The sequence below is a fragment of the Brachyistius frenatus genome, unplaced genomic scaffold, assembly GCF_029030835.1.
Source record: "Brachyistius frenatus isolate BFR_SWC_R1_liver_20210118 unplaced genomic scaffold, ASM2903083v1 Contig_450, whole genome shotgun sequence".
NCBI classification, from domain to species: Eukaryota; Metazoa; Chordata; class Actinopteri; family Embiotocidae; genus Brachyistius; species Brachyistius frenatus.
The window spans coordinates 80318-93239 of record NW_027211049.1 but is presented as its reverse complement, the minus strand read 5'-3'; the positions used below and the strand labels follow the sequence as shown (position 1 = coordinate 93239).

General features: G+C 46.3%; 1 protein-coding gene across 1 annotated transcript in view; it reads left to right on the top strand.

Annotated features, from left to right (window-relative positions):
- Positions 1-12922, top strand: part of ngef (neuronal guanine nucleotide exchange factor) — a 39011-nt gene that overhangs the window by 20766 nt on the left and 5323 nt on the right. The window contains exons 8-11 of the mRNA XM_069725808.1: positions 940-1069; positions 1236-1310; positions 6520-6609; positions 6947-7104. Of these exons, the coding sequence (XP_069581909.1) occupies positions 940-1069; positions 1236-1310; positions 6520-6609; positions 6947-7104 (453 nt within the window). The remainder of the gene's footprint in view (positions 1-939; positions 1070-1235; positions 1311-6519; positions 6610-6946; positions 7105-12922) is intronic.

The following is a 12922-nucleotide window of genomic DNA, read 5'->3' as shown; positions in this document are numbered from 1 at the left end:
TCTTTATTTATTAACAACATCATTTTATATTATTAACACAAAACATCAGTTTATTTATTAACACCCAACATCAGTTTATTTATTAAAACCACAATATCTGTTTATTTATTAACACCACAATATCCGTTTATTTATTAACAACATCAGTTTATGTGTTAACACCACAACGTCAGTTTATTCATTAACACACAACATCTGTTTATTTATTAACACCCCACCATCAGTTTATTTAATTAATATCAGTTTATTTATTAACACCACAACATCTCTTTATTTATTAACATCATTTTATTTATTAACACAAAACATCAGTTTATTTATTAACACCACAACATCCGTTTATTTATTAACACCATAACAACAGTTTAAGTTTTTTAACATCAGTTAATTTATTAACACACATCAGTTTATTTATTAACACCACAACATCTGTTTATTAATTAACATCAGTTTATTAATTAACATCAGTTAATTTATTAATACCACAAGAACAGTTTAATTTTTTTAACATCAGTTTATTTATTAATACCACAATAACAGTTTAATTTTTTAACATCAGTTGAACACTACAACATCCGTTTATTTATTAGCACAAAACATCAGTGACGTTTGGAGCGCATTCCTCTTCATCAGTGTTGTTAATAAATTGCATCAGAAATGTTATGCTCAGTTCATATATTTTCACTTAAAACCTTTAAGAAGTTTGCTCTCAACACTGTTTGATACTGTTGATACTATTTCACTAAAACGGAATCCATGAGCCCTCAACACAAACTAATATCTTCTTAATGGATGGATCAGCTGAAACCTAATGGTCAGCGAAACAGTGTCTGTCTCCCATCACTGCATAAAAGAGAAGATAACGTTTTTTTATTTACTTTATGGAGCTCTTTGAGCCAATAAGCACCGTGTTGACTGTGATTGTATGACTCTGTCCAGAGAGGTAAACCAGGCGTTTCGGGAGGCCATGGCTGTGCTGGAGAATCATCCACGTGTCAGAGGCCTGTCCTTTGCCTCTTTCCTCATCCTTCCTTTCCAGAGGATAACCAGGCTCAAGCTGCTTGTACAGGTGAGTGTACACACAGAGTTCAAAGTAAATGTTGTACAGTTAAATTACAAGAGTTGGTGTTAAGTTAAGATATTTTTTTGAACTAGTGACAAAGTTGCAGTGATCAATAACAGTTTGGTGCCACTGCAGAAGCTTTCTTTAATGTTCATATGTTTTCTTTGCAAAGAACATCCTGAAGAAAACTGAAGAAAACTCCGGGATGGAAGCAAATGCTGTGAAAGCACATCAGCAGCTGGAGCAGGTGAGCACCAATCAGGTGTGAGTATGATCTCACCGTAATCATAGCAGGCTGTCAGTATGTCAGGGCAGTTATTTAAACACAGAGATAAATCCAACCGGCCTCACATCCACGTGTGAAACGGCTCCGTTGGTCCATTAGACGCAGGCTGTTAGTTTCACTGTCGTGGGCTTAGCCTGCACCCACGTCATGTGACCCACCCTCAATGCTCCTTCCATCCTCCTCCATGCTACACCGTGCTCCTCCGTGCTCCTTCCATCCTCCTCCATGCTCCTCCATGCTCATCCATGCTCCTCCATCCTCTTCCTTCCCCTCCATTGTCCACCAACCTCCTCCTTCCTCTTACATTTTCCTCCATCATCCTCTAACCTCCTCCTCCTTCCTCCATGTTCCTCCATGTTCCTCCATGCTCCTCCATCATCCTCCAACCTCCTCCATGCTCCTCCATCCTCCTCCTCTATCCTTCTTCCTCCTCCATCCTCCTCCACGCTCCTCCTTCCTCCTCCCTCCTCCTCCCTCCCCTTCCATCCCCGACCAACCTCCTCCTTCCTCCTACATCCTCCTCCATCTTCCTCCAACATCCTCCTTCCTCCTCCTCCATGGTCCTCCTTCTGTCTACATCCTCTTCCTTCCTCCTCCATCCTCCTCCTTCCTCCTCCATTGTCCTCCATGGTCCTCCATCCTCCTCAATCCCCCTCCATCCTCCTCCTTCCTCCAACCTCCTCCATGCTCCTCCGACCTCCTCCTCTGACTTCAGAGATAAACGTCATCATAGCAACACTCTCTTTCTCTACCTGGATATTTCCCACCTCTGAGAACGAGGTTTGTGGTGCTGCCACGTCACCTCACACTCCTCCACACACATCACAGACAGCAGGTCTGCTGGAAAGAAGTGTCTGTAGTCCATCATGGATGTCGACACTGTCCAGCAGCTCACACATTAATAGAGCCATTGTTGCTATGACGATGAAAGGTGGAAGAAGTAATTCCAATTTAAACTGGTTCTGGTGATATCGTGGTCACTTTCCCTGCTGATGTTAAAATAGACATTTAGCCCACACTACTGGTTCTGTGTTAAATATCTCCAACTGAACTTTACGTTGTGTCACGTGATTTGTGTTGAACAGCAGCAGCCAGCAGGCTGGAGGTGGGTTAGCCCACTGTGGTATGTTAGGAATGTACCGGCGTGAAAGCTAGCTGCACTTACAATTCAAACTTATGTATTTTTGTTATGTGGTGTGGTGTAACAGGGCCCAAATGCAGGCACACAGACTCAGGTGTACAGTGCATCCGGAAAGTATTCACATTTTTTCTTTTCACAAGTTGTGGAGTAACGTGATGGTATGTAAAGCGTTTCAATCGTAAGTAGAACAATACAGTATATTTCAGCCCTGGATCTGTGCAGAGGGACAGACAATAACCAGACACAGATTTATCCATCCTTAGCTCGTCATTGTTTCTGATGACTCTCTTTCTACATATTTCTCATGTAACTTCTTATATGAGAGGATGACGAATAAAAAGGCCAGTTAGTTTTAATAACATTATTCAACGTCATAGCCACATAATAAATCATGGTGCCTTCATTATAAGTAAAAGCCAGTTGATGGTCTATATATATGTAGATATATGTAGGTTGATTTGATTTGCAAATCATTGCATTCTGTTTTTATTTACATTTTACACAGCGTCACAACTTTTTTGGAAACGGGATTGTACAGTGCATCCGGAAAGTATTCACAGCGCTTCACTTTTTACACATTTTGTTATGTTACAGCTTTATTCCAAAATGGATTAAACTCATTTTTTCCCTTAAAATTCTACACGCAATATCCCATAATGACAAAGTGAAAATAGTTTGTTTAAATTTTTTGCAAATCTATTAAAAATAAAGAACGAAAATATAACACGTACATAAGTATTCACAACCTTTGCTCAATACTTTGTTGAAGCACCTTTGGCAGAAATTACAACCTCAAGTCTTTTTGAGTATGATGCTACAAGCTTGGCACACCTATTCTTGGGCAGTTTCTCCCATTCTTCTTTGCAGGACCTCTCAAGTTCCATCAGGTTGGATGGGGAGCGTCAGTGCACAGCCATTTTCAGATCTCTCCAGAGATGTTCAATCGGGTTCAAGTCTGGGCTCTGCCTGGGCCTCTCAAAGACATTCACAGAGTTGTCCTGAAGCCATTCCTTTGTTATCTTGGCTGTGTGCTTCGGGTCGTTGTCCCGTTGGAAGATGAACCTTCGCCCCAGTCTGAGGTCCAGAGTGCTCTGGAGCAGGTTTTCATCAGGGATGTCTCTGTACATTGCTGCATTCATCTTTCCCCCCATCCTGACTGGACTCCCAGTTCCTGCCGCTGAAAAACATCCCCACAGCATGATGCTGCCACCACCATGCTTCACCGTAGAGATGGTATTGGCCAGGTGATGAGCGGTGCCTGGTTTCCTCCAGGCATGACGCTTGGCATTCAGGCCAAAGAGTTCAATCTTTGTTTCATTAGACCAGAGAATTTAGTTTCTCATGGTCTGACAGTCCTTCAGGTGCCTTTTAGTAAACTCCAGGTGGGCTGTCATGAGCCTTTTACTGAGGAGTGTCTTCCGTCTGACCACTCTATCATACAGGCCTGCTTGGTGGAGTGCTGCAGAGATGGTTGTCCTTCTGGAAGGTTCTCCTCTCTTCACAGAGCAACGTTGCAGCTCTGTCAGAGTGACCATCGGGTTCTTGGTCACCTCCCTGACTAAGGCCCTTCTCCCCCGATCGCTCAGTTTGGCCGGGCGGCCGACTCTAGGAAGAGTCCTGGTGGTTCCAAACTTCTTCCATTTACAGATGATGGAGGTCATTGTGCTCATTGGGACCTTCAATGCTGCAGAAATGTTTCTGTACTCTTCCCCAGATCTGTGCCTCGATACAATCCTGTCTCGGAGGTCTACCGACAATTCTTTGGATTTCATAGCTTGGTTTGTGCTCTGACATGTCAACTGTGGGACGTTATATAGACGGTGTGTCTTTCCAAATCATGTCCAATCAACTGAATTTACCACAGGTGGACTCCAGTCAAGTTGTAGAAACATCTCAAGGATGATCAGTGGAAACAGGATGCACCCGAGCTCAATTTTGAGCAAAGGCTGTGAATACTTATGTACATGTGATTTTTTTCGTTTTTGATTAATAGATTTACAAAAATTTCAATTTTTTTATTTCACATTGTCATTATGGGGTATTGTGTAGAATTTTGAGGGGAAAAAATGAATTTAATCCATTTTGGAATAAGGCTGTAATATAACAAAATGTGGAAAAAGTGAAGCGCTGTGAATACTTTCCGGATACACTGTAAGCTCAAAACAGTCTTTATTGAACACTAGGGTGGTACCTACAGTCTTAGTCTTCTTATGCCTCCCGAGTCGGGAGGGCAACTCAACTGACTCTCACCAGGGAGGGGAGGGGGCAGGACAGCTGGCAGGAGCATTGTCCGGTAGCGCTGGCTTGTAGCGCTGGCTGGTACTGGAGCAGGAACTGGAACAGGACCGGGGACAGAAGGACAAACAGACGGTCAGACTCACTGGTGACAGATGGTAGGAGACTGGCAGTAACATGCAGCATCTGGTCGAAACTGGACAGAATCTGACAGGAACTCTCAGGTACTTGCAGTGACTAGCAGGAACTCACAGTATGGACCGACACCCGATGACTGCAGGGGCAGGGTAGATATAGTCTGGTGAGGTGATCAGTGGAATCAGCCACCTGCAGGTGGTGATTGGGGAGAGTGGTGGCAGCTGCTGAGACCGGTGAGGGGTGTGGCCATGGGAGGTGACAGGAGGCGGGGAGAGGAGGACACAGGACACATTGGGACCCAATAACAAACAGACAGGGGAAAGACAGAAAACATGAGGAGAGGCGATTGGGGACAAAACAGAGGAGCAAACAGTAGGAGCAGACAGGAATCCTGACAGTACCCCCCCCTCAAAGGGAGCCTCTCGGCGACCAGACTGGACCGGACTGGATGGGAGGAGGGGGACCGGAGGAGGGACGGAGGACCACAACAACAGAAGACACGAGTAGGGAAACCTAGGTGGACGGAGGATGGGCATGGGGCTGGACAGACTGGAGTGACCGTTCCGGAGGACAACCATGAGGCAGGACGGGCTTGACGGACCTCTCCCTCCGCACAGCCGGAGACCAGCGGCGGTGGCGAAATCCCTCCAGACCCCGAGCTGGAGGCATGGTGTCGACCCAGCCGGAGGCAGGAGCTGGAGGCGGGGCTTCGACCCAGCCGGAGGCAGGAGCTGGAGGCGGGGCATCAGCGACCCGTCCAGCGACAGGAAATGGAGGAACGGTGTCGTCGATCCGGCCGGAAGTTAGTGGCCCGATGACCCATTCGGAGACAGGAACTGGAGGGACGGTGTTCTCGACCCAGCTGGAAACTGGTGGTCCGATGTTGGCGACCCGTCCGGCGACAGGAAACGGAGGGCCGGCACTACTGCCAATAGGCCTCACTGTAGGATCCAGCGGGCCAACTTCCTGGCCCGAATGGCGTCTGGATCTCTTGCTGGAGCGAGAGAGCCAGTAGTGGCCAGAGAGTCTGTGGTGGCTGTGGGGCTGTAGGCTCGCTCGTGGCAACTGACAGGGGTCAATATTTGGTCAGTCCATTCTGTTATGTGGTGTTGTGTAACAGGCACACAGACTCGGGTATAAGTTCAAAACACAGTCTTTATTGAACACTGGGGTGGTACCAACTCAACCGACTCTCACCGGGGTGGGGGGGGGGGGGGGGGGGAGGGGGGCAAAGCTGGCAGAAACGCTGGATGGACCGCTGGATGGACCGCTGGATGGACAGCTGGCAGGAACTCGCAGTCTGGACCGACACCCGATGACTGCAGGGGCAGGGTAGATATAGTCTGGTGAGGTGATCAGTGGAATCAGCCACCTGCAGGTGGTGATTGGGGAGAGTGGTGGCAGCTGCTGAGACCTGTGAGGGGTGTGGCCATGGGAGGTGACAGGAGGCGGGGAGAGGAGGACACAGGACACATGGGAACACAATAACAAACAAACAGGGGAAAGACAGAAAACATGAGGAGAGGTGATTGGGGACAAAATAGAAGAGCAAACAGTAGGAGCAGACAGGAATCCTGCCAATTTTAGACATTCTAAAACAATAAGTACTCAATATAAGACGTTTCAGATATTCTGTTTTTGTTTTGCCTTCCTCAGATTGTGAAGGAGTGCAACGAGGGCGTTCGAAAAATGAGTCGCACTGAGGAGCTTATCAGCATTGAGAAAACACTGGAGTTTAAATCCAAGGTAAATTTTTATTTACGTTTTCATGCAGCTTTGTTGTGTTTCATTTTCCTCCCTTTTTTGTGTTTTTGACAGCTGTAGGAGCTCCTTGGAATTTTAGTATTAGTATTAGTATTGTTAGAACAAAGTAAACCGACTTTGTTTGAAATGATCAGAAATTATATGACATGATATTGAAATGATAAAACCTTGTCAGTCATGTGACTGAGACGACTTGCCTTCAAATACGCAGATGTGTCTGTCAGTTAAACATAAAGTCACGTAAAGACCAATTTTATGATTTCAAATAGAGCTGACTTTATAGGTGATCCTAATCTGTGGCCTCTGTTCCTTCCTGCAGTCGGTGCCCATCATCTCTCACTCACGCTGGCTGCTGAAGAAAGGTGAAGTGCAGCTCATGGCCGGACCAAAAAGTACTCGGACGATGCGGAGCCGGAAGCTCTATCAACCCGTCTACCTGTTCCTCTTCAACAATCTGCTGCTGGTCACCAAACGCAGGTTTTAACAAATGTTTACTTTCTTTACATTCAACTACCAGTTTATTAGACACACCAAGTTAAAACTACTCTACCACTCCAGCTCTGCAGCAATCTCACCTTTACCTTATTTAAAAGTGAATGAACTTTAATTTTACTCATTTGATTTCACTACTGTGTTGGCCCTATGATAGACTGGCGACCTGTCTATAGGCTCCACCCCCCGTGACCCTGCACATAAACGTCACTCCACAGAAGCAATATCTGATTTTAATGTGTTCTTCAGTCTAAAGAACAGCTGCAGTGTCAGAAACTTTAGATCAACCAAAGCCTGCAGCCATTGTGTGATGTGTAGAGAAACAAAAGGATATCAAAGAGTGTCCAGATAAGATATTAACAGAACAGAGAGAAGTCTCCACACAAACCTGGAGGAGGAGACATATATACAGTTTATGCAGAGTTGACATTTTATGAAACATCCATCCAGCCATCCATTATCTATACCCGCTTTATCCTGAACAGGGTCACGGGGGGCGGAGCCTATCCCAGCTCACTTTGGGCAAAGGCAGGGTTCACCTGGACAGGTACCCAGTCCATCACAGGACCAACACGTAGAGACAGACGGAAACAAAGACCATTCACACTCTCATTCACACCTAAGGGACATTTCTAGAACCACCAATTAACCTGAGACACGTCTTTGGATGGTGGGAGGAAGCCGGAGTACCCGGAGAGAACCGAAGCAGGAACAGGGAGAACATGCGAACTCCGCACAGAAAGGCCCGGATTCGAACCCAGAACCTTTTTGCTGTGCTAATGCTAAGCATTGCACCACTGTGCCGCTTATTTTATGAAACATTCTGCAGAAACTAAATTTAGATGCAGCTTCTATTGACTGTGCAAAGCCAAGCTTGGAAAGCAGCGTGGGGTGATGAGAGGTAGAGGATGTAAAAGCTCAGGAGAGAAAAAAAATAAAGAGCGCTCTTGTAATGCAGGAGGTTGTGACATTGATGGTGCCGGTAGAAGAGAGATTTTACCAGAGAAATCACCTTATTGCAGAAAAACTTGTTGACTTTACTGTTCACTAAGTTTATCAAGTAATTTCTTAGTCATAACATCAAGATGGCGCCGTGCTAGTGGCAGCCTGTTACAGCAGCTCCCCCCCTTGAGTGTGTTTTAAGTATTTTTCTTTCTTTCTTCTCTCTTCGGAGTTGTTTTTTTCTTTTACGTGTGTTAAGTGACGGTCAGACAATGGACCGTAACTTTTCCACTTTTCTGGTGGCTCTTCTACTTTTTTCCCTCTTTGTAACGGAGAGCTATGCACAGTTGACCGGGGCCATTGTTTACTCTCGTGATCAGCTGATCGCGCTGAGTAGACCTCTACTGCTGCTGCCCGGAGCGAGGCCTGAAATCCCGGACGAACTTCGGAGAAGACGTCGGGGTTGCAGAGCTGGAGCTAAACTGAAGTTGAAGAGGAGGAAATATAAACCATCGGTACCTGTCCCCAAGAAGACGACTCCATCTGGCCTCAACGACTACCGACCGGTTGCCTTCACATCTCATGTGATGAAGGTGCTGGAGAGGCTGGTCTTGGCCCACCTCAGGCCGCTGGTGAAATCTTCTCTGGACCCTCTGCAATTTGCGTACCAGCCTCATGTGGGAGTGGACGACGCCATCATCTACCTGCTGCAACGAGCTCAATCTCACCTGGATGGAACCGGTGACTCTGTGAAAATCACTTTCTTTGATTTCTCCAGTGCATTTAACACCATCCAACCACTGCTGCTGAATGAGAAGCTGCGGGTGGTGGGGGTGGACATGTCCACCGTCTCCTGGATCACTGACTACCTGACAGGCAGACCACAGTTTGTCTGTCTGGGCAGTGTGCTGTCTGATACAGTGGTCAGTGGTACTGGAGCTCCACAGGGAACTGTTCTGTCTCCTTCCTGTTCACCTTCTACACAACTGACTTCCAGTACAACTCAGAGTCAAGACATCTGCAGAAGTTCTCTGATGACTCTGCAGTGGACGGTGTATAAGGGATGGACGGGAGGAGGAGTCAGTGGTCGGTGTATAAGGGATGGACGGGAGGAGGAGTCAGTGGTCGGTGTATAAGGGATGGACGGGAGGAGGAGTCAGTGGATGGTGTATAAGGGATGGACAGGAGGAGGAGTACAGGGCAGTAGTGGAGGACTTTGTGGAGTGGGCTGGGAGAAATCACTTCCTTCTGAATGTGGCCAAGACCAGAGAGATGGTGGTCGACTTCAGGAGGAAGACGACGGCTCCACAACCACTGAGAATTCTGGGAGAGGAGGTGGACATGGTGGAGGAGTACAAGTACCTGGTGTCTCCATGACAACAGACTGAACTGGAAGACCAACATCAACGCTGTCTACAAGAAGGGGATGAGTTAACTCTTTTTCTTGAGGAAACTTTGATTCTTCAATGTGTGCAGCAAGATGTTGGAGATATTCTACCATCTGTTGTGGCCAGTGAACTGTACTTTGCTGTGGTCTGCTGGGGGGGAGAGGTGGGAGGGGGGAGCAGCATTGGAGCCGGTGACACCAACAGACTTAACAAACTGATTAAGAAGGCCGGCTCCATCATTGGCTGCAAACTGGACAGTCTGGAAAAGGTGGTGGAGAGGAGGACGCTGAGGAAACTATTATCCATATTGGATGATCCTGACCACCCTCTCCACCACCTGCTGCAGGGACAGAGGAGGACGTTCTCCAAAAGACTCCTCCAGCTGCAGTCACAGGGACAGGTACAGGAGATCATTCCAGATACAGGAGATCATTCCTGATACAGGAGATCATTCCTAATAAAGGAGATCATTCCTGATGATACAGGAGATCATTCCTGATACAGGAGATCATTCCTAATAAAGGAGATCATTCCTGATGATACAGGAGATCATTCCTGATACAGGAGATCATTCCTGCCCACTGCAATAAGACTGTACAATAACTCACCTCTGGCAAAATCCATCACACAACAACAACACCGTTGGTTGTCTGTTTTCTTGTTTGTTTAAATCTTCGCACTATTGTTTAGTTAGTTTAAATTTTATTTAATTATTCTATTTTATTTTATTCTATTTATTGTATATATTGTGCATTTTTATATTTAATATTTTACTGTTGTTTTATTGCTTTTCTGTACCTATAATACTGCTGTAGCGAAAACATTTCCCCTTGTGGGATTAATAAAGTAATTATCTATCTATCTATCTATCTATCTATCTATCTATCTATCTATCTATCTATCTATCTATCTATCTATCTATCTATCTATCTATCTATCTATCTATCTATCTATCTATCTATCTATCTATCTATCTATAAGTGCTTGATGATGCAGGCAAAACAAAATTCATTCACTCTCTGAATCTCTGATTCAGCTAATTCTTGAAAAAACCTTCAGGATCTGAAACCATGTCATTGATAAAAATCCAAATTACGATACCAATGACCACTGCTGAGTCAGAGGGAACATTTTTAGCATTGAAAATGAAGGAGACATTTAAATGCAACACCACGGGGCAGCAGATGGGAAATGAACACTCAAAATGAATTCAGTGACGGATTTGTTCAACTTCAAAAGAAAAGTTATCAACAAGTTCTGCCAGATGAAAGATCGCCATGTGTCATCATGTGACGTCATGTGTCGTCATGTATCGTGATGTGTCGTCATGTGTCATCATGTATCATCATGTATTGCCATGTGTTGTCATGTGTTGTCGTGTCAGCGTCGAGCGACTGCTGTAGAGGGCTTGCAGTAGTGGGACTGCTGTAGAAGGAATGCTGTAGTGACACTGCTGTAGCAGGACTGCTTTCGTGGGATTGCTCTGGTGTGACTGTTTTAGTGAGACTGCTGTAGTTGGAGTTTTGTACAGGGACTGCTGTAGAGGGAATGCTGTTGAGGGAATGCTGGAGTGGGACAGTTGTAGTGGGGCTGCTGTCGAGGGACTGCTGCAGTGGAACTGCTGTAGTAGGACTACTGAAGAGTGACTGCTGTAGTAGGGCTATTGTAGTACAACTGGTCTCGAAGGACTGCTGCAGTAGGGCTGCTGTAGAGTGACTGCTGTAGAAGGAATGCTGTAGTGGGACTGCTGTAGACGTAATGTTGTAGAGGGGCTGATGTATTGGAGCTGCTGTCGTAAGACTCGTGTAGAAGGACTATTGTAGTAGGACTGCTGCATTGGGACTGCTGTATTGGGACTCCTGTAGAGGCACTGCTGTAGTAGGACTCCTGTAGAGGGACTGCTGTAGTAGGACTGCTGTAGTGGGACTGCTGTAGTAGTACTGCTGTAATAGGACTGCTTCAGTGGGACTGCTCTAGTAGTACTGCTGTAGTAGGACTGCTACAGAGGCACTGCAGTATTAGGACTCTTGTAGCAGGACTGCTGTAGGAGGACCGCTGTAGTATGACTGTTGTAGTGGGATTGCTGTCGAGGGACTGGTGTCGGATGAATGCTGTAGTGGCATTGCTGTAGAGGGACTGCTGTTAAGGCAATGCTGTAGTGGGACTGCTGTAGAGGGATTGCTGTCGTTGGACTTCTGTAGTAGGAGTGCTGTAGTAGGACTACTGTAGTATGACTGTTATAGAGGGACTGCTGTAGAAGGAAAGCTGTAGTGGGACTGTTGTAGTGGGGCTGCAGTGGAGGGACTGCTGTAGTGGGAATGCTGTATTGGGACTCCTGTAGAGGCACTGCTGTAGTAGGACTCCTGTAGAGGGACTGCTGTAGTAGGACCGCTGTAGTAGTACTGCTGTAATAGGACTGCTTCAGTGGGACTGCTCTAGTAGTACTGCTATAGTAGGACTGCTACAGAGGCACTGCAGTATTAGGATTCTTGTAGCAGGACTGCTGTAGTAGGACTGCTGTAGTGGGACTGCTCTAGTAGTACTGCTGTTGTAGGACTCCTGTAGAGAGACTTCTGCAGTAGGACTGCTGTAGTAAGACCCCTGTAGCGTGACTGCTGTTGTAATACTGCTGTAAAGGAACTGCTGTAGTAGGACTTCTTTAGTGGGACTGCTGTGGTCTGACTGCTGTAGTGGGACAGCTGTAGAGGGACGGCTTTAAGAGGACTGCTGTAGAGTGACTGCTCGAGAAGGATTGCTGTAGAGGGATTGCTGTCGTGGGACTGTTGTAGAGGGACATCTGTAGTGGGACTGCTGTCAAAGGTATGTTGTAGTATGATTGCTTTAGTAGAGTGACTATTGTAGAATGAATGTTTTAAACAGACTGCTGAAGGAGGACTGCTGTAGCATGACTGCTGTAGAGGGACTCCTGTAGAGGGACTGCTGTAGTAGGACTCCTGTAGAGGGACGACTGTAGTAGGACTGCTGTAGTAGGACTCCTGTAGTAGGACTGCTCTCGAAGGGCTGCTTTAGTTGGGCTGCTGTAGAGGGACTATTGTAGAAGGAATGCTGTAGAGGGACTGCTGTAGAGGGATTGCTCTAGGAGTACTGCTGTAGAAGGACAGCTGTAGAGGGACTGCTGTTTTAGGACTCCTTTAGAGGGACTGCTGTAGTAGGACTCCTGTAGAGGGACTGCTGTAGTAGGACTGTGGTAGTAGGACTCCTGTAGTAGGACTGCTCTCAAAGGGCTGCTTTAGTTGGGCTGCTGTAGAGGGACTATTGTAGAAGGACTGCTGTAGTGGGACAGCTGTAGAGGGACTGCTATAGTATGACTGCTGTAGTAGGACTGCTGTAGAGGCACTACTGTAGTAGGACTGCTATAGAAAGACTGCTGTAGAGGGACTGCTGTAGTGGGACTGCTGTACTATGACTGCTGTAGAGGGATTGCTCTAGCAGTGCTGCTGTAGTAGGACTGC